The following is a 23007-nucleotide window of genomic DNA, read 5'->3' on the forward strand; positions in this document are numbered from 1 at the left end:
ATGAGAATTATTTTATCGCATGGTAAACTTAAATTGATGACTTGGAGTGTGCATTCTTGACTTTTTAGTGCAATTTGGCTGCGAGACAAATTCATTCCTTGGTGGAACCATTTATTTACAACTGGACAGAAGCGCACCATCTTTTCCCTCACTTGATCAAACGTGAACAAGTACAGTGCAGCTATGTCCTTTTATAAACAAATCATTCAAAAGGAACAATTCATTGCAAGAACAAAATGGGTGAATACTGCCACACTGGGCGCTCGTCGTATCTCATAGAGCAAGTGAGTGCTCCGACATCACGGGATTTCCCATTTTTGTGACCGTAGAAACGTATTGATCACATCTGATCACCTCGGAGCATAGGGAGGAAAATAAAAGACTTCGTTTTGTTCCATACGGTACGCTCTCATCGAGTGATCATATTAAATTAATTAATATACCCAATGATTGGAATCATGAGTTAGAGGTGGAATTATTCATAATGAACAAAATTATTCATGGCGGACGATTAAGCCGAGTCCAGTTGAGTTGGTTGTGTTCGCTTGCATTGTCAGAGAACCAAGTGATGGAGCTGCTAGCTGAATCCATCGAACATAATTCGCTCCTAATTATGGAATTTTATTTAATAGGCTTACATTGTAGTAAAAATGATTGTACCAGCAACAGAAGTACTTTACGTAGTTATACTTCTAAATAGATTAAAATTTTGTGGGCATAATATTCCCTAACTCTTTATTGGTTGCGTGTAACCAATAAAGCTGCAGCTGGCTCATGAGCTCAAGTGAGCCCATGGACTCGCCACTTCCCTAAACTTTCCGTAGCTATTCCAGCGTAATAAAAAGAGGACCAACTACGAATATCATTTCTCAGACAAAAAGGCACTGTGTCTGCTCCCCTTTAATTTTTTCGACGAGAGTATCCTGCGTTCCACATCCTGTTGACAGTGTGGGCTCTTATGGGGATTCGTTTCCCCTGATAATCTCCATAAGGCCGGGAACGCTGTGTTTTCAATAGGAGCATGAAAATTAATACTGCGCTATGCACCGTGAAACGCTGTATTCTAATCTAGAAAGAGACGCTGCATTCATTGGTGCCAATATTTTTTCGATAAAAATTATAGCAAAGGGCGTATAAAAACTTTCATAAATTTCCATTACAAAGGTGCGTTTTTTTTATTTTATCTTCCTCTCGTAATTGTCGCATAACCGTTGTTTATATTGGATTGAATCTTCTACAAAAATTCTTCACACTCTTTTCTCTTTAGAGGTCTTCACTTTTTAAAAAAAATACGTTAAAACGTTTTTATATCGACGCTGCACTCTTAAGGAGAAGAAAATTTGGATTTTTGCTAGGTAAAAAAGTAGTCGCTCACTAACTTCCGTTTCTTTACGTTATAGATCCCTTTATTTTCCGTATCAAATTGGGGGAAGAGGTGCAAAATTTATTTTTAGTGAAACAATCATTAACTTTTATCAATTCTGAACGGAGTTCAAAAGTTTTTAACATAAGAAAAAATATAATATCGCCGCTGGGACGAGAAGAAATTTTCAAAAGTTGAAATTGTTGCATCTTCGAATCCATGAATCGAGATATGTGTTGTGGAGTTGTTTCAAAAAGGAAAAAATATTTTTAATGAGAGTTGAGGGATCGAAAAGCGTATCAATAATACCATGGGACAGTCTAAAAGATATTGATAGATTGCTTTGAATAAACATAGCAAAAATTTAAATGGTATAGATAATAGTAAATACTCAATTTGTTAATGGCAATTGAGGATTTCCTGCGCTCTTCTCCCCCTAATTCCTTAGATGTGCCTTTATGAATGAGACAAGTCTTTTGGGAACCATTTTTAACCCTCTGACTGCTGTTGAATCTGCGAAACCCTTCCCCTCACACGCGGCGGAAATTTTAAAATGCGTTTCGTTGGGACATGGAGCAGGTACTTCCAGGATGGACGTAGTACACCCTCTATAGGGTCGCTAAGCCAGAATCCTTTTCTCGACGAGCTCAACCTCGCTGGCCCGTATCAGGGACCCTCCGAGCATGGGACATGAAAAGTGACCCTTTTGCTGGTCGCTTAACTATTACTCGTTTAGATGCACGTAATTAGCAGAGGGGGTATTTTCTGGACTTGCATTCGCTCAATTTTGAGTGTTTATACGGGGAAATTATGACGGTAAGCATTTTTACGCATCTACTCCGGCGGGAGAATCCGTCGTGTAAACACGCTTTTAAACCTTATGCATACAACGCAAAAAATACCCAAACTGGCGCAGTAATTACAACAACATTATGGTAGTTGAGCATGCTGCTTACAAATCCCTCCTTCTTCGAAAGTGGAGGATGCGTAACATCCAATTCAAAACAACGGTGGAGTTAGGTGCCGCTCGATTCGTGAAATGCAGATGAATTCCACTGATCGTATTTTCAAGAGTCTAGTTCGCAATAATGAATCAAAAAGCCGATGGTGGCAGCATCATCGCCGACAAAGAGTAGATCGGGTACTAACGGTTTTGATTGAAATCGTTTAAATATTTATTTATTTCAGACAAAAAAACAGCACCAGGCCAATTACAGAGGAATCACAATAACAAGAGAAACAATTTAATAATATTAACCCTTTCGCTGCAGTTCAAAAATTTCGTACATTTTGACGTATCTGCCACCGTTTAGCCAAAAAATGCCTAATTTGAGTCCGTGAAGAAAATATTCCAACGCCCATGCAGCGTCGCGGATACAAGAACCGCTGGCCGATCCCGTCCCCAACCCGCTCACTTCTCACCCTCCCACGCCTCGAATGTAGCAAAATTCATCCCCCGTGTGCTACAAGGAGGGCGTTCATATTTGATAATATAAATCGGAAGATGGTAGAAGGTAAAAAAAAGAATGCGTAGTGAGAGGTCTTGTCCCTTATTTGGACCTCGTCGACGTTAAATCGATGTTACCAGCAATTAGAGAAGTGATGAAATATTACTGCAGATTACAAAAACCCGTGATAAAAATGCCTATCATATCCTGAATGTTATGCATTGCAGCCTTGCCAACTAAATTAGGGGTGTTGCGTTTTATAAGGATGACCACTCATGGCTGGAAAATGCTGGCCTGTTTGTTCATGTATTATTTTCCAATAAAATGTTTCACATCGAATATTTGACCCCTCAACGCTGTGATGTGCACCGACAACGCTTACTGATTTTCTCCATGTAAAAGTTTTTTCTCCCTCAAATATTTTATTTTAAATTATAACAAATTACAGTGTTTTTTGAAAGAATGTTATTTCTCTATACGGTTTTCAACGTGATATTATTTCTTCAATTTTTTTGCTTTGATTCGATGAAATTCTGTTTCATACCGGCGATTTGACTAATTTCGTCCCAAAATTAAGGGCCTTTCTTCAACTTTACTACCTTGAAAACTGCCGCCTACTCTGCTTGTGAGACGTCAAGAAGGGTCAGCTCCTCTAGCATGAGACAATACATCTTCCTTATTAGCTCACTGTCCTCGCTTTGTCCCTCTCTTGTGTGTCATCACCTCAAGGCCCTTGTGTGTTGGGTTCGCTTCGTTATTCCTTACGCGAAGGGGCCACGTGGTTCGATCTGCATTTCTCCTTTCACGGACAGTAGTCAACGAGAATTTTGTAACAGTCAGCATGTACTACGGCTCCTTCGAGATATTTTCTCTTCTGTAAGATTTACGACCGCTGCTGGTCCGTCAGAGAAAGTACAGGGAACAGAATCGAAAGATTGTGAGACGTTAAGACCATTCTTTTATTGATCCCCAAGTAGATGTTGCTCTCTCTACATCCCGCGATCGACTCTCCGCTGCCAAGCTGCTTACTCTCCCAAGTGCACCTTAGGCGTCCCCACGTGATCGGCATTCACCTCTCCGATTCGTTGCCATCGCCGTGGCGTGTGAGGCTCGTAGGTCGCTGATGTTGCAGTACCTATTGGTGGGAAAGGAGCGACCGGAATCCAGAGGGATGAGCAGGTAAGGTGCAAGCAGAGGAAAAGAACGGAGAGAGCGTGGGATGCTTAGGTAGGTGCTTTGAAACATGACGAGCCAGCTTCCGGTCTCTTACACTTCTCTCGATTGAGTTCGAAAACACGCTTTTCGGTCCTCCAAACCGTTCCTGCTGTGTGGTTCTCTTTCAGGCTGTGTGTTGTGATTCTCGTCGGGTTTACTTCCTGTGCGTGGTTATTTTTAAAATATGGACACCGCGTAATGGCTTCAGAGGCATAAAAAGATTACAATTTCCAATTTACATCGAAATATGGAAGAAATAGTAGCAAGTGACCCAAAGGAGAGTGTAAGTTAGAAAAAATGATGGAGAAAATTATATCAATGAACGCTCTGAAATTGATCCGCTACGGCTGAAACGTCTATTTATCAGTATATCAATGTCTTAATAGGATTGATGGCGTCACTCGCAAGGATGACTCATTAAATGTTTTTCCCTTGGTTCTAACCTGGCATGGATTTGCAATAGAAAATACTAACCCTTGTTAATTTTTGAAGGATCTAAGGTTTTCCCGGTGAATAGACTAGAGGAAGAGGTCTCGGGTTTCTAGCTGGGTCCAAGGGTTCCAAAAAAACCTATGACCCGGCTGGAAACCCGAGAACTACTCCTCAATGGTAAGTTTTGTTTGCATAAACATGCATGTATATTTTGCTAGCATGCGTAATATTTCTATGACCTTGCGGTGTACATGTGGCGGTCCTCTTGCAAGCTGCATGTTGGCGATTGGTCACCCCCTGCCAAACACCCTAGAGGTGGCTCGCAGGGTATTATGTAGATGTAGAAGTTTTATATCCGCAACGACCGTTACTTTCATATTGTAATCCTCGTGTTTATGCAATCAAAACAATATTGAGCCATTGAGGTTGCACGAACATTAGGATACGTCTGTGAACATTTCATAGTAGGTAGTGGGTACTTCCATAAACATTAGTTGTCTTTTTTGCGAAAATTGTTCAACCTTGACCTCATGCAGTTACGCCTAAGTTGAAACTACAATACATATGTTCCTAAAAATTATTAGCCCGGTCAAAATAAACATCGACCCTTGCATAAATTCCCAACAAGCTAAAAATTCACAGAAACGCTAGGAATATTATTCTAATAAAATCCTGAAAAGAACCCATCGATCCCGTGTGTGCAAAGAATTTTATTCAAGGTCAAAGGTCACGAAAATGAGTTGTTTGCATTTTTTGGCCAAACGGTTAGTTTTTCAATAAAAAATGCTCAGATCAAAATTGTAGACCCGATATATACGAAATTGTTTGTGTAATTTTTTCTTTAACATTTACCATTTATGATTGATTTTTTGTTGTGATTGTTTGATTTATGTTAATTATGAAAATACAAGAAATTTTAGTGAAAGTTTGTAATATCCGTGTTTTCCGATTATTCGTGTCACTCATCCTCATCATTAGCCCGGATAATCGGGAGTTGCTGCATAAAAAATAAATAAAAATAAGTGTGTAACTTTATCTTTCGATAAGGCGAGAACCGAATGACTTTATGAAAGGATTATTCGACAAGGTTATTTTTTTAGGCTTTTAGATTCCTGTGCAATTTCAAGGAAAAAATTCACCAAACTATAGACAATAGAAACACAATGCAAAATTATATTGTTTAAGATAAGAAATTACATTTATAATGAGATGCAACCTTTCATAGCATTTTTATTAGCAATTGGAACCGTCCATTAATGTTCGGAGAGCGGAGAAAATACACTCGCAGCTAAATTTCGAATGGCTTTTTCTCGGAAATGGTAAATCTAAGAGAAGATATAAAAATTATAATTTTTCAGATAATTTCCTGATCTGAAATTAAAAATGGGTGATTTCCTATTTTATTTTTTATTGCCTAAATCGAAAGATTACTCCTTGAGAACGTATTTCACGCTTTTAGCTTTTTAAATGACGATATCTATATTTAGGGATCAAATGAAATGTGAAAATTTTCAAACCGGCGAGAACGCGACGGCTAAGTATGAATGCTGTGAAAAGCCCTTGAGACGTCATTCTGATTCCTGACGCCGCGGTGTGAGGCCATCTTGGTGCGAGGCAATAAGCACCGCTGTTAGCAGGTAGCGCTCTAAATACTCTATCAATCGAAGGAAACTTTCCGACCACAGGCAATATTAATTTTAATTGTTTCAATTAATTAATTAATTTAAATTTACATCAAAATTTGATACAACTGACGCGCACCCTGTCCCACGGTCAAAATTTCATCCAATTGGCTTTTGGTCCTATCGTTTGTACAAATGGATAGGACAGGTTCTAAAGGGCCTTTGACAAAAAAGCATCGCCAAGCGCTGACACACAGGCCTCAGAGGTTAAACTTATTTATCATCTGCACGAGCATTTTAATTAATAAATATATGAATTATGGACAAAAAATTAACTTTGTTGTATTCCACACAGTATGCATTAAACACCCAACCGGTTTCCACCTTTTCAGGTCATTATCATTATCGAAAACCTCTAGATAAAGACCTGAAAAGATCGAAACAAGCCGAGTTTTTTCATTAGTACTGCATGGAATACTAAAAGGTTGTTTTAAATTTATAATATCACCATACCACGAAGTGAATTCACTAAACATTGTTTCAAATATATATATATATGTTCGTGATCGTCTATTCCATCGCCTGGTGTGGCCCTAAAAGTAAATATGAGCAAAAATTGGTCTTTGTGCTAGGCGATGGAAGCTCTCAACTAGGAAATTCGTAATAATTAGTTGATCTGTAATAGAAAGGAAGCGATCTTTAGAATCGCAATAGGAGGTATTTTTGGAAATAATAAAAGATTTACGTAAGATATCGAGGCCAAATTTTACAGGTTAGCCTTGTGGAAGGCATATATTGCGAGCGAGCAGCTGGAGAAATGACTAATATGGACCGACGATTAACCTGTGAAACAGCAGCTGCCCATTTCTATCACTATTGTTATATGATGAGAATCTTATTTTAGCAACTGCTAGATAAGGAGAGAAAAATGTGATCTAAATGAACGTTTACTGTACTATCCATAACATCTTCTCAACCAAAATGACCATCATTTATTTATAACTGTCGTGTCTTCGAGGATTCGCCAGCTTTCAGGGGATCAATCACTAACTCCAGGGGACAACGTGGTTCTACTTCAACGGCTTTTATTCAGACTCCCATTCTCATACAAAACAATTGACAAGCATATTTCGTAAAACAAAAGCACAACCTGTGCCGCCAACACATATTGGCTTAGAGATACCACACTACCCCCCTCGGCAAAAGAAAATAAACACATAAAACAATTACATAATTAACCTTCTTTGAAACAATAAACAGAAAACAAACATTACAGGACAAAAGAATTAAGGTGCACATAAAAATTTGCATCACTTATTTAACAGGAAATCACTCATTCTGAGTTTAACAGGCAATCTTAACTGGGACCTATCACGCAATTCACGCCTGGGTGGTGTGACTGCAATTGGGCTAGAAACAGTAAGAACATCATTATTAACTGATACAGAGATTTGTTCTGGCCTATTTATGGGTGATACTACTTGCACATCAGGTGCTATTACTTGTTTGGGTAACACAATGGGCACAGCATCTTGAGAGGGTTCTACCATAAGAGGAAATTGGAATTTGTCATCCTCCTGATGGTTGAAACCAACATTAGATGTAAGCTGAATTTGATTAGTGCTCACTTTTATGATTTTACAGGTGTCAAACATTTCAACATGCACCAGTGTTGGACCAACTATTTTAACAATTTTAGCAAGAAACACATCATGATTCTTTGATAGTTTGACTTTAACAATATCATTGATTCTGAACTCTCTTTTAGATGGCACATACTTTCTAAGCTTTGGTTTGATAGCATTCACTAAAGTCTTTGGCTCAAATGCTAACATGAATTCTGAAGGACATTTCTTTGTAACAGTGGACGGTGTGGTCAGCAAAGCTAACAAATAATTTGATAGTTTGATAGATAGAGAATTACCATCAACCTTAGCCAATTCCTTGCCTAACCCTGCTTTAACTGTCTCGACAAATCTTTCTGCCAATCCATTTCCTTGTGGATCATTGTCAGTTTCCTCAACTACTGCTTCAAATGACACTGGCAAGTCCGGCAAATCTACCACAACATTACAACTTTCATCACAAGCATACTCTTTTACGGGCAACCTCGAAAGCATATCTGCGGCACCCATTTGACTGGACTTCCTATACTCCAATTCATAGTGGTAGTTTCCTAGAATCAAAGACCATCTTTGAAGCCTTTGAGCGGATACCTTAGGCGTTGTTTTCGTAGGAGAAAACATGGATTTTAGTGGCATATTATCCGTTACAATGGAAAACTTTCTCCCCCACAAATATTTGTGAAACTTTTGCAAAGATACTATTATTCCTAATGCCTCTCTTTCTAATTGTGAATACCTCTGCTGTGTTGCAGTCAACATTTTTGACATGAACTCTATTGGCCGCTCTTCCTTCCCATCTCTTTGAGCCAACACGGCACCTATGCCTACAGGGGATGCATCACATACTAAAACTAGCTCCCTGGATGGATCATACACAGCCAATGCATTACTATTAACCAACATTTGCTTACTCAAATTAAATGCTTCTTCACATTGGTCATTCCATTCCCACACTGCATCCTTTGCCAACAAGTCATACAATGGCTTGAACAGCGTACTAGCTCTAGGAAGAAACTTGGAATAGAAGTTTAACATTCCAACATAGGAGTGAACCTCAGAGGGATTTCTAGGTGTAGCACAATTGAGAATAGCCTTCACCTTCCTAGGTGATGGTTTGTAAAAATTATAGCCCAGTACATAACCCAATATGTCAACCTCACTTTGGTACAATTTTAACTTTTCAAACTTGACCCTTACCTTGTGCTTCTCCAACCTACTCAAGACTGCATTCAAGTTATGCCTACAGTCTTCCACATCTTTTCCCCCCACAATAATGTCGTCAATATACGCCCTTGTACATTTCAAATCTTGCAAAATTTGATCAATGACAGATTGAAAGCACGCACTTGCACTAGCTAGTCCATATGGCAATCTAGTGGGCTTGAGCAAACCAATGCAAGTATTGAGAACCAATATACCCTGGGACTCCTCATCCAATTTCAGCTGCATAAACGCATCAGCACAATCCAACACACAATAACATGAACATCCTTTCATGGCATTAAAAATATCAATAGGTACAGGTAAAGGATAATGGTCAACAACAATGCAAGGATTAACAGTTCGCTTGTAATCATGAACTACCCGTATGTCACTACTGTTGGGTTTAGGCACTGGCCACACAGGCGATGCCCACTCTGACCTTTCCACCCTGACATACCTCCCTTCCTGCACTTTCTGCCTTAGCACGGTAGTTACTCTCTCTCTCTCTCACTGTAGGGAACAGAATACCCTTTATGAAACACTGGACGAGAATTTGGCTTTAACACTACTGAGGCCGTGAACCCCTCAATACATGAACTGCCATCATCATTAAACACAGACGGGTACTTTGCTTTCAACTGTCCCAACTCAGCACTCACGTTATCATTCTCAGCGTTGAACACTGCCTTTACTTGAGACTCCTCAGAAATTTGCTTGAAACCTAGCAATGAACGCCATTCGGGTACTATGGCATCCAACCATTCCCTGCCTAGCAAAGGGAAAAAATCATCTTGATTATCACAAATGATTAACCTCAACCTATGTTTCTGCCCTCGCTCATGAACAACCACTGGCACTTCACCTGCCGCACACAACGAATGCCCACTCAATGATGCAATTTTCACATTAGTGCCTCGCACAACAATACCTGGAAACATAGCAGAAAATCTAGTACGTGTAATTAAACTATGTCTCGAACCATTATCTACTTCCATGGCCATATCCTTTCCATTTATATTAATTTTCACCATCAAGCTCTGACCACTCTTGCCTTCACACATGCCTTCAACTAACTTCACCAAGTCATAATGCATACAAGAATCACTTTCCCCTCTGAAATTTGCACAATCAAAGTCCGTAATATCACTAATATTTCCCTCATGACCTTCACATATTTGCATTTCACTTTGAATACACATTGACAATTTTGTAGCCTCAAACTCAACATCAAGCTCGTCAGCACACACATTTTCCCAACATCTATCACTGTTACCTACACTGACTTCACGAATCCTCTCACGCTCTACATGGTGGGACAACACATTCTTGGAAATGTAAACTTCATCTTGTAAGTGGCTCAAATCCTCGATTTCATCACTTTGCTGCAGCTCATCATCCACCACAGCTTTGGTCCTGGACACGGGACACGCCTTCTTAATGTGCCCCTGGCGGTGACACATATTACAAGTATAACTCTTGAACCGGCAGTTAAACGATTTGTGACCCTCATCGCCACAGGCATAGCACCGCACGGACCCTCCATAGGCCCTTTCTCTAGACTGCTGCGATGGTTGAGATCTCTTCCCTCCTGGATCTCTAGGTTGTTGCGGTTCATATCCACCACGACTCCCGCGCTGACTAAAGCCGCCACGATTCTGCGCGCCATCTCGGCTGTAGAGCTGGGAAGCTCCACGCCCTCTCACAAAGGGAACACGCGCCCTGCTGGACGTCTTACACACTACGTCCGTAGCCCGGCTCTGCTTGGCTTCTTCAAAGCTCTCAAACAATCTCGCTAGCTCCAAACACTTGGAAAGCGTAGTGATGTCGTCAGCTTTGGCCTTATCAAATTTTGCCTTTAACTCGGCACTTCTAACATTACGCGTAAACGTGTCCACCAACACAGTTTCCAAATAAGCATTAGGGTAATCACATTTGCTGACTAGAACACGCAGCGCATTTGCAAATTGAGTCACTGATTCACTCGGATGCTGAACACGAATAGCCAATTTGCGCCGATAGGATCTGGAAAGGGGCTGGGACTCATAATTTGCCCGGAAAATGTTGCACAGTTCATCAAAAGTCTTCTCCGCCGGCTTAATGGGCAAACAGGCTTGGCGCAGTACGGTATATACTCTAGGGCCACTGAAGTGAAGCAGCGCACTAATTTTGTCCCGTTGTTCAGTCACATTCATTAAGCTCAAATAAACTTCCAATCGTTCCAACCACTCGTCGACTGTCTGCTCGTCCGGATTAAATTTCTCAAGATCGTCCGTCTTGAAATTGACCGCCATTGTCACACACGTGCTTTTTCACAGTTGACGCAAAAAATATCAAACAATTAAGTTACTATCAATGTCCCAAATAAAACAATACACGCAAGTTCGATTAATCTCGTCGCCAATGTCGTGTCTTCGAGGATTCGCCAGCTTTCAGGGGATCAATCACTAACTCCAGGGGACAACGTGGTTCTACTTCAACGGCTTTTATTCAGACTCCCATTCTCATACAAAACAATTGACAAGCATATTTCGTAAAACAAAAGCACAACCTGTGCCGCCAAAACATATTGGCTTAGAGATACCACAATAACATTTTCGTCGCAAGAATAAACTGCCTCACGTTTGTATCCTGCCGTTTTATACTGCCCTCATCCTTTGCTGATAAGGGACATGAAAATATCCTCAATTATTGTCAATTACTATCGGTAACATCGGCGACCAACTCCTTCTCCAACATGTTTAGCATGCTTACCCCAACGCTTTCATACCCCCTTTCCAGCTAAGGCCAAGTTCAGCATTCCTTCTGTTTTCCTTTTTTCGCCTCTTTTATGTTCAAGAGGCCTGTTCAGACAATTTCCCCCCTAAAAAGGGCAAGAATCATTCACTTCCACAAGCTTCCAAATTTGTTTACATAAATATCGTCTTTAGTTTTTTTTATCGAAATGAGATGCATCGTGGGACACCCCAGTCCCGTAGTATCAAAATATTTATGCTAATTTCACCGTGGGAAACCGGATTTAGTTCGCACAGTGGCAAATACATTTTGAGGGAAAAGGGACGCTTGCCCCCTCTAGCGGGGCCGCCGGCATTGCCGAACATTGCACAACCACAATGTAAGTTTTTTTAAGATTGTTGTAAGTTGTATAATAAGATAGCATATTCGTATAATGAGGGTAAATACTCTCTTAAATTTTGCGTTTAACTTTTTTTTATTACGATAAAGTGTACGTAACTAAAAATGTCACTTGCGCCCCCCCCTTGACTCTTGTCTGTATCTGTTACTATTTCCGCGATGGTCCGGTGTGATGATTAGCTCCGAGGTAACTCTAGCGGAGCTGAAGAAACGTATCCACTGGTTACCAATGAGGTAGTGAAAGCCTGAAGTAGCTCTGGTGCGAATTGACTGCATGACCAAAAGTTTATTCACCCTGCACGCGTCTTTTTAAGATTGTTTTAAGGCAAGACAAATCAAAAGCATCCAATAGGAAGATGACAAGGCAATTGCTACGCAATACCCATTGCTACTGTAATTGCCTTACAGATGGGAAAAAATCTGTCGATTCAATGGACAATTTCAATTGAATATGCCGCTATTAAAAATGCTTTTCTTAAAATGTTCAGCATGTTTAAAACGTTAAATTTGTGGTTCTTTTAATCATAACAAAGATTTTACTTTCAGTTGACCACTCATGATTGTTAGGACTAATAAAAGATGCGGCTGTGGCAAATTTGTCCCGATAATCATAGCAAAATTGTTAGAGGCGATGTAGGAATTGGAAATACCTATAATTAATGATCTTATGACGCTGCTTCAAGAAATATTTCAATTGTCATGTCTATTTACATATATAACTTATTTATAAATATGGATTCGTGAAATTAAGATTTTAAGCATATCCTACCTCATAAATTTACTGTACTGGATGAATTTATTTGCAATTTTTTTCCATTAACAGGGTGCAGTCCAAAAACGCTACTAATGCTTTGGAGCGCCAACAACAAGCTCCCAAGCAATCCGTTATTCACTACGGAGTGCTACGGCCCTATTTTTTGCTTTACCAGGGTAATGAGTTTCATTTAGAAGGGATATGCAGGAGTAGGTGTAAAAGATACATTTCAAAGCGTCTTGCTTTACTTCATGCAACCTCGATATTGCAAAATAAAATACAGTTTTTGATATTCCAACACAATCATTAATATCCGATGACCATAATTGCCTCAATTTGCCATTAAAACAATCTATTCAATCTTGAAATCCCAGTTACACCACCCTCGTTCATTTATATAATTTTGACTCCAAGGAGAAATTCTCGTAGCCATCCCTCAGTCTATTGACCAGTGCTCCCGAGAACTTAGGTCTGTAGCATCTCGTAGCGCTCTTTGGACTTTACCAATAGCTTCACCACCGATTTATTCACTTGTTGCCATTTTGCATTAGTATGAAGTGATACATTCATCTTTCTAAAAGTAATTAAGGCTTTGGAAATTTTCAACTTTTTTGTGAATGGTTTTATTAACTTATCATGAGCAGACACCAATATTTTTCCTTCATTGTCAATGAAATAATATTAACACCACTATATTACACACTACGAGAAATGATAGGTTAAGGGGGAATGTACTTCCATGTGATAAATACCTGAAAAATTCGTAAATTTCAATCTCTGTATTGCACCAGAGTATGTAACAACATTTAACCTTTTCCCTACCGTACACGTATATATACGTGTGGACGTTTCCTGACCCGGCAGACCACGGGCGTATATATACGTGTGAGATTTTCCCGGTCAAGAAAGCGAAACCCATATATATACGTTTTCGAGCTCTCCCACTTTCAGGACGGTCGTGGGTTTAGGTCGCCTTTGTCTCGGGACCCAACGCTTTGGGGTTTAGGATTAACCCTCCGAATTCGGGAGCAGGTACCCGGACCCTTCGTCTTTAACAACCTCTCTCAGCAGTAAAGGACAGCGGTCACACAATTGTTTATAGAGTCAATTTTCGAAATAAATATGTGTTCATTTCTCAAGAAATATAAACTAAGAATTGAATTGTTTGTCTTTTGAGCAGCGTTTACAATTTTTAAACGAAATTCTACGACATATATTAACTTATATCTCGAGTTATGTATAAACATCAACATGGAAATTGTTGCTGTTTTAAATGCTTTGATAATGGCCTTAGAACTTCGTTTAAAATTTGACAATGCTCAGATAAAAATGAGGAATTATATTCAATGTTTGTAATTTACGTGCAAGCAACAATTATCCATTTGCTAAATACATATAAGCAATACATAAATTGACCGCGAACCAATGCCGCAGGTATGGTCGTAAACCCGGAAAGGAGGGAGCACAACTACTCTTGGAGTCAGAGATAATGAGTCCCACCATGGAGGGGTCGAAAAAGGTTCAGGGAGACCCTTCTTAACGAATGCCCTCCAAAAATGCTCCTTACCATGAGAAAGAAGAGTCTCTTGGGGAGCGGTACAGCAGTCAAGCCAAGACGAAAACTCCGCGGTCTCGAAAGGGTTAAAAATAAATAAGGCCAATTTTCTCCCCATATTAAATTTACAGGCGCCTTCACAACAAGGTAATATGTATATGTGTACCACCAATCCACTATAAGATGCGAACCCTTAACCATTAAAAATGAGTTCAATCCTTGGATTAGGAGGACATCCTTTATAACTAATCCTATTTATGTGTTAAATCAAATTATTATTATTTTCAATCTCAATTCATATCTCAGGTTTACAAAATTGAAAAATAATTTCTCAGCTTTCATCAGCGATAGAATAATTTTTCTACAGAATCTGACGTACTACAAATGATACTAATTTCTAGGTTAAAAAATTACTGATAGTGAGCTTGCTAAATATTATTTTATCTGATGAATGATTTGCTAAATTGGATAAAACTTAACAACAATTAGCTGCACACATTAATAAATTCCAAGTTAAACGATATCATATTCAATGTAATGCAATTTATTGAATGTGCTACGCTAGATATTGCATCCATCTACAGAGATAGGGCCATAAATATCAGAAGGAATAATTCATCAATGCATAGTTATTTTCATAGATACCTAATCACTATCCTGCATTAGCAATTGCAAATTATAAATCGCTATTAAAATGCAAAATATGTAACTTTGGACAAGACTATGAAGTCACTATAGAAATCCAGAAATTATAACATCACTTGTGTTATTTAATGAATAAAATATATTACGCTCACATCACTTCAAACAATTTTACAAAATGTTAATGGTTAGTCTGGCTATGCCAACTGCTATTTTGTAACACAGGTATTACCATAAAGATCAATCCGTGAATATCTTTTTAAAAAATCCAATTATTAAGAGAACAACATAAAAATATCAAACATGAACTGATTGAGCAACATAATAAGGCTGAAAATGAAAAAAATAGTGTAAAATTGTGCAGCATATGAAAAAAGAAAGAAACCAAATGCATTCATTCAATGAAAGATTTGACGAATAAATATCCATTACAAACAATAGGCCCTGCAATTGCAATGACTCCCAAAGGATTGTAAATTTTAAAAGCAGACTGGAAATAAGACAAAAATGGACAAATTATACTAATGTAAAGGAATAAAATAAGATAACTTTTTAAATTAATTAACGATGAAATTTCTTCCAACATGTTTCGACATGTTTTCCAACGTTAAAAAAATCTAAATTTAAAGAATCACATCAAAACCTTTGTGAAAGTATGACTGAGGAATGCAGCATTAAATTCTGTGTCAAGGATTGAATTATAAAGCAGACCTTTGATCTTAATATTTGATGAATACATTGCCCTTCATAATATTATGCTCACAGCATCAGGGTTGCAAACTACACAGAAATGTCTTGCAATTGCATGGACCAAGCAATGTCATATTAATCAACCAAAACATAGCAATATTCACTGAAGGGTTATACAGACATGAGTATATCAGGCAAAATATAATCTTGACAATTAGAAAAGAGCAGCATATGTTGCAAATTGACTGTGTATGATGGCTTTCAGCCACATAATGAGTAAGATTACATTGCTAAGCCAAATGGTGCATACCTTCCAAAACACCTTGCATACATGAGATCAAAATACAAATGTCCCCAAACTAAGAAAAGACTGATTAAATGATTTGTCTACATACAAGATTACTACAAATATGAAGTCAATAAAAACAGGTGACTGTTAACATAAGATTGCTGTATCATTTCCTGGAAACACAATACTAATTAAGTTGACCCAACTGTTTAAAGACAGAGGCTAGATGAAAATCTAATTAATATAAACAAAATTCTCTTTTCAGGACTGGCTTTATGATGTCCTCACCATGACCAAGTCATGTCCAAATATATTAGGCCAAATTCATCTCTGAAAGAAAAGAGTAGAAATTAAGTGATTCAAAAATGAAAAACTTACACAATCACAATGCAAAGTTAACAATGGGTCCAAATTCATAGTGAGATAAGAAATTACCTCCTTGCACAAAACAGCAATAGCAATAATGAAACCAAGAGTTGCACAATATCTTCAAACTAACCTCCGTACTAAAAGAATCTTTTATTTTACGAGTCAAATATATGGGAAGACTTTCACAACTATTTGGAATTAACGTATGTATCACTAGATTGATGTTGCATGGACTCAATGCTCAAAAATCTTCCACTTCCTTAAGTTGTATTAGATTCAACTTCAATATATATCCATTGCATTGGAGTTGTTGGTTTTGAAGTCACTATTTTACACTTATGATATCTAAGAGCATACAATTGCTACATGTCATCTTTTGACAAGAAATCTGCAACTCGGAATATGGAATAGTAGGATGTTTAACTTAATTGCTATTTAATATGATAAAACTGCAATACTTTTCTACCTTTTAAACAAACTTTAAATTACACAAAAATCACAGGACGAAATTGTATTATGTGCCACATGTTCCAGGTCACTACCACATGCCAAACATCTCCAATAAATTATGAGGTTTTATTTCAATTATTCAATACTGTGGTGACATTTAAATTAAAGCACAAATATTCTATACTTGGATAATAGTTTTTAATCTCTTTTACCCATAGCAATGAAAAAAAGACTCCAGAGTAATGTAAAGGCATGTATTTACTCCATTTCTTAACATTGTTTGTGCTAAAGCAGGGAATAAAGGAAGGCGAACTGATAATTGAGAAAATAATTGGTGTTGATGGAATATACTGAAAAGGGAAGTCTAAGTATGAAAAATTGAAATAGGACTCACCTCCACCTTGGCTAGCAATGTAGGCATCACATTGTTAGAATACAAAGGGAGGAGGATAGGGGCTTGCAGCTGCAGAATAGCTCTTCCTTCTGTGGATCCATAAAAAGTGATAATACGAGGGACAGCAGCTGCGAGGTAATTAACTCTCGCTAACCCTGTCCTCCGTTTCAATGCATCCCTGATTAGCCAATCTAATTCCTCACCCCTCTTTCTCCCCTCCTCCTCCACCTCCTCTAGAGCCCTCATCCACTCACGCTCCTGTTCAGCATCTCCCTTGCTATAAGGTCTCCACTCGTTATCAAACACTAATTTCAGAGATAATTGTGAGAGGGCCCCGGCTAACCTAGCACATATGTATTTCTCACCATCACCAGAACAATCCTTAGCAGCCAAATATACAATCTCACTCTCAAAATCACAACAGGAATACCATTGACTCCCGTTCCTTCCATCTAAATCTGCAAGTTCCGCCTTCATCCGTCCTATGTACTCAGATTCCACATCCACCATCACCTTCACCCGATCATCACCACTCAAATACTTAATAATACAAGCACTGCAGTCATCTTCATCATACAGCCTCTCATAAAGACAACGCATTAAATCTACTCCATCTCCAAACACTATCATAGTCCTACGCAACATTCTGTCCACACACTCCTGCCTAGCTTTGGCTGGATCAGGTAGAGGAGTTTCCACGAAAGACTCCCCTCCTATTCCAAATTTAATTGATGTCACATCCTCTGCAGTTGACGTCATGGCCTCCCCAAGGCAACGCAGCTGTGTGTCACATCCACCAACTTTCGCCTTTAGTTCCTCTAAGGATGAGCTCAGCTGACACACAAGAGATTTCATCTCCTGTCTCAAAGTATCCACAGAGGACATCAGAGATTCAATATCACACTCGGGGCTTGCCATGGGTGTGAAATTGTCAGTGCTCCTACTCGAAGATGCTTCCAGGCGACGCATTGTCACTTGGTCCCTCCTGTGAACCAATGTTACCAACTTTAAAACCAGGGAACGGTCCACATCTTCAGGGAAACGTCGCACCATCTCCTCAGCAGAGGAAAGTGCATTCCATTGAGTGTCATCCACGAGGTCTGGATCAGCCCCTCTTGCCAGCAGCTCCTCCACCCAATCAGCCTTCCCAAGTGTCACCCCAACATGCAAGAGAGTTTTTTTCCGCATGTATTGTACATCCACATCTTCCAGCATGTCAAGTAGCTCTTTATTCTGGAGAAATGAACCAGTCACTAGTCCTGCAATGAGCCTCTCCTCGACTAATTCCTCCCAGTTGCTAGCAGAAATGTTGTTCGCCATTATTGGAAACAATAAAGTAATTATTTGAGGGTTTGTTGGACTTAGCAGACAGGAATTTGCCGATAGAAAAGAGGTATGGTGGCGATAGTCAGCCAGGAGTAACACACTCAGTGTTGGCACGAAAGGATGAAATATAGACTGAAAGGAAACAGAATGAATATGAAATAATAACTTTAGTAGTTGTCAATAGCAGTGTTGGAACAATAAAACTTGACATTATTTTGACAAAAGAAAAAACAAAAATACCTGCTCCTTACATAACCTAGAGTAATATATAAATTGGCATCACACACAATCATTGTTTCCAAGGCAAAATAAGAATTCTGCTGGAGACCAAAACATATTGGGCAATGAAAAAGACTTCCACAAAATTTTGAACATGCAAAAAGAGGGAGTACCCAATACCTTCTTAAGATTATGAGCCTTTCTATTGAATTTGGTATCACCACGTAAGCGGAGGCCTATCCAATCTATGGTGGTTTGATTCTCTTCCCGCCGAAAATTATCAATTAATCCAGTGTGAAGTGAGGAACTGTTTACCGTTCCAGTTCTTTCCTCCAGCGAACAACTCTGCCTATGCTGCATGCCCATCTTTATCTTTACGTCACAATTGAGTTAATGCACGATTGTGACACCAAGTTGCACTCTGCAGGATAACATCTCTCCAAGGTCCCTTGCTCAAGTAACTTACGAGCAAAGTCTCAGAATGCCTCTTCTTTGAATGTCGAGGAATTAAGCGTAATCACGTATATTAAACTCTTCACTCTGAAGCAATTTTGCATTGGGATTATATGTATGGGAGAAGAGACAAGAAATTTTGACAAAGTATTTGTTGCACATGAATCCTTAAAGAAAACAATCATACTAACTTCATTCTACAAACCTCTGGCTTTACAGTGCTTTGAACTTCGTTATCCCAAGAGTCTACTCAAACTGTTGCACCAACTGGGCATAGAATATTGAGGAAAGCATTGCAATACTGAACTGAAAACAGACTACTGATTTCTCGGAAGTGACACAATAAAGTGCTTTTTTCTGCTGTGAGGAACTCTATAAGAGTTTTTCCTTAAAGGGGAGAAGAAGCATAGTCCATGACACATCGCACATGCAGCTAATGGTTTGGGGCCAGCTGAGTTGGACGCGGTGGAAATGGTAGTCAAAATTAACCTAACAGTCAACTGCCCGAATGTTTATGGAAGATAGTAGTTGAATTTCAACAAATAAATAAGCGTGCAAGTATTCAATAGCCATGCCACATCCTATGAACCTAGTGTTAGGTATTGCAAAGTTTTAAGATCAGAAAAATGTTTAAAGTGTGTGTGTGCAGCATCTAGTCATCCGTCACTGGGACTTGATCCATGGAACCTCCAATTCGTAGCATGATACTTTACCCACTACACCACCAGAACGATTGGGTAACAAGGTAGATTCAATTCCCGATATGTCGGCTGTGTCAACTGATGACCCTTGAAGAGTAGATTCATTCTAGGTGAGTCGAGGGCAAAGCATACTTCGGAGAATATCGCAAAGAAAACGTAGCTGGATCTTTTGCACCTTGTCATGATGCGAAGGGCATGATTATTTCCTCGGTATACAGGATATATTGCTTTTAAAACTCCCGGTTGTATGAGAGCATTACGAGGGCAAAATTTTGGAAAACAAGTAGTTACTGAACTGGTCGCTCTTAGATGCCAAAGAGCTTTGCATTAATTTTTACCGCCACTACCTGGGTAGAGCAGTTCTCCTTCCAGTCATGGTATGGGCTGCATCGCACAGCAAGTTTCTACGGAAACCATCCCTTACATAGGTAGCAAAACGTTAACGGCTAAATTTTAATTCACACCAAAAAAATTTTGAAAAGAAAATGAGTTTTTTCTCAGAAGAGTGAGGTCATTTTCTTCCACATATTTCAGTAAGATACTTACACCAATCTACTCTTGGATATGCCAGATGGAGGGATATATATTATGTGTTCCGAGGGAAGCCAGTGATGTTCACAGGGCAGACCACCTTGATGTAACCTGACCAGAGAATCAAGATAAGAGAGTAATTACCCCGGTAGAGCAATTCTCTTTCCAGCAATAGTATGGACTGCTTCCCACAAGATGTGTCTACGCAAAACATTCCTTATTTCTTCATTAAATTCACGAATTTTAAGGATATGCATTAATTAGCATTTATAGCGAAATTCATTTGTGATAAGCTAGTATTCAAAGGTTGATAAGAGGTTATTAAAAAAGTTGCTTTAATTTTGGATCGCGACAAAGAACTGGGAGAATCATAGTTTATTGCATTACAAGGGCTTTTTTCATAGGAGTTAAATCAGATATTTCATCAAATTTCACCGCAGGTGTACATTTTGAAAGTGGCTAACAGAGTATCGTGTATCTTTAGATGTGAATCAGTACAATATTGCTCATAAAAATTTGCAAGTAAGTTTTAAAAATAACAATTAAACAACTAACATTAGGGTCTCCAAAATGTGTTCTAGGTGATGATAAACTCGATTAATATGAACAGTAGAGTTCCATTTAAAATTTGGAACTGATCCACAGAACATCCAAAATGTAATTCTTGTAAATGCAACATGCATGTTCTTAGTTATTTTAACTTGCAAACAAATAATTGACCATGAGCACCTTCTTTGAGAGAGACATCTAGTGTGGGAATGGGCCCAGATAATCCCCACACGGACAATAAGAAAGGGTCGGACCTCTCGCACCTAGGGACCCTAATGGCACTTGGGATCCACTTGGCATGCTTGACCGCAACACCGTGAAAACATGGCCTCGACCCTTTTACGTGGAAAAATTCAAGCTGTGGAAACACGGCCTTCTTAGGGAAAAGGTTTGCGTTTAAAGCTGTGAAACTCTCCCTTCTAACAATTTTTTCCCTTAAAAAGTTTTCATAAACTGTAATTTGGTAATTACAAGACAGAATAGCATCAAAATCCATTCTTGGGAATGATATATCCTAAAATTTTCCAAAGAGGGTCCCACTCCTGAGTCACCAGACCATCTTATCTTCCTTGAAAACTCCTTTTCACTTCTTATCTCCCCCTGATATCCTATTTAATCATCCTGGAAATTTTCCATCCCCTCTTGTGATTAAATTTAGGGTACATGACCACATACACCTGAGTCCCACTGCACACACAGACCAACAGAAATTATTCAAACAGATAACATCACTGTAAAATTTCAGTTATCTGGTTAACAGGACATAAATTGTGATATTAATTCTTCAAGGTAGTGTCCTGACTCATGTAGACAATCTTTTTCAGTTTCCAAAAAGAGAATGCAGACGAGACAGATATTGGAGAAGGCATCACATCATAATTTAATTTTCAAGACTAAAAAAATACTAATTAAACAAATTATAGAGTAAGAAATGTGTTACTCACAAACATGCAGAATGCCAATGCAGAATATTGAATAATACATTGCCTCAGGAGTAACTTTATGGAACAAAATCAGCATAAGAAGTAAAAAAAACGTAAATACAATACAATACAATAAATTCCGGTTAATGGGTCCACCAGTTCCTTGAGGCAGCTACTAAATTGGGCCAAATCTTGAAGAACAGAACCCAATGGCTGAATATCCTAGAGTTTTCCCCACTTAAATGGGACAGCATGCTGCTTTATTGGGCCAAGAGTTGGCAACTTCGACTTTATTCACAAAGAAATTAATTTTTCCATCAGAATAGTTTTTTACATTCTCCCCCTTTAATTTAGTCTTTATTCTCGCAAGGGAACCTATAATTCCCTTATTCTTAAAGCTCTTGTTGTTTTAATATCCGTTAGAGAATTTGGATTCTGTTTCCCAACCATGATGATGATGGAATGAGCCCAGGATGGTGAGAAAGAAGTAGCGACATCAGTGGTGAGGGTTTAAGAGCATGTACGGGCTAATTTCTCAGAATTACAGGCTGATGTTAGTGGAGGAGACTGGTCGAGATGAACAATGTTGCTTACAAAGAGCCTTTTATTAGCAACAACTTATACCTAATACTACCTAGCAATACCTAATATTCAAAAGACCTGTGAAAAAATAAAGGTGAGGAAATAGAACGTTGAAACTTTAATGGGAATATGAGAATAGAGTACTAGAAATTTCTGGAGACTCGTATGGAAAAGAAAACGCGTACAACGAAGGAAACCAAAAAAGAAATGGTGGTGATAAGGAAGTGGAAGAATTTAGACAGAACCGGGAGAATTCTAAGTAAAATTAATCATCTATTATGGCGAGAAACCAAGAACGGAGAAAGAATTGGTGGACAACATGGAGAAACACTGCGAAGAAATGGAAAAGATTCAGATGTAACGAGAGGTATACGTGTTGTTCGTCAAGGTGAAGTCACTATCTGGCAGCAAATGAGGACAAGCCATGTCAAAAATTAATGCTGAAAAGGAAGGATGCCAACTGAGCAAATCGAGGTTCAGAGTAGATGGATGGGGAAAGAGGAGGATGACAGTGGAAACAGGCAGGAAATATTTAACATG

General features: G+C 38.8%; 1 protein-coding gene across 1 annotated transcript; it reads right to left on the reverse strand.

The window, feature by feature from the left end:
• Window positions 1–7390: 7390 nt before the first annotated feature.
• LOC124173288 lies at window positions 7391–11199 on the reverse strand. The gene is made up of 3 exons (XM_046552807.1): window positions 9501–11199; window positions 9366–9418; window positions 7391–9148 (listed from the first exon to the last, which is right to left on the reverse strand). The coding sequence occupies exons 1-3, from the start codon at window positions 11197–11199 to the stop codon at window positions 7391–7393; spliced, it is 3510 nt and encodes a 1169-aa protein (XP_046408763.1).
• Window positions 11200–23007: the final 11808 nt, after the last annotated feature.

Source organism: Ischnura elegans (genome assembly GCF_921293095.1).
Source record: "Ischnura elegans chromosome 13 unlocalized genomic scaffold, ioIscEleg1.1 SUPER_13_unloc_4, whole genome shotgun sequence".
NCBI lineage: Eukaryota > Metazoa > Arthropoda > Insecta > Odonata > Coenagrionidae > Ischnura > Ischnura elegans.

Bases quoted from the DNA above. Each gene is read 5' to 3' on its own strand.
- LOC124173288 (XM_046552807.1), bottom strand. From the start codon at position 11,199: ATGGCGGTCAATTTCAAGACGGACGATCTTGAGAAATTTAATCCGGAC. The intron at 9,419-9,500 runs GTATTGAGGGGT...TGTTCCCTACAG, and splicing joins TAATGATGATGGCAGTTCAT to TGAGAGAGAGAGAGAGTAAC. The intron at 9,149-9,365 runs GTATGTCAGGGT...GCGTTTATGCAG, and splicing joins CAGAAAGTGCAGGAAGGGAG to CTGAAATTGGATGAGGAGTC.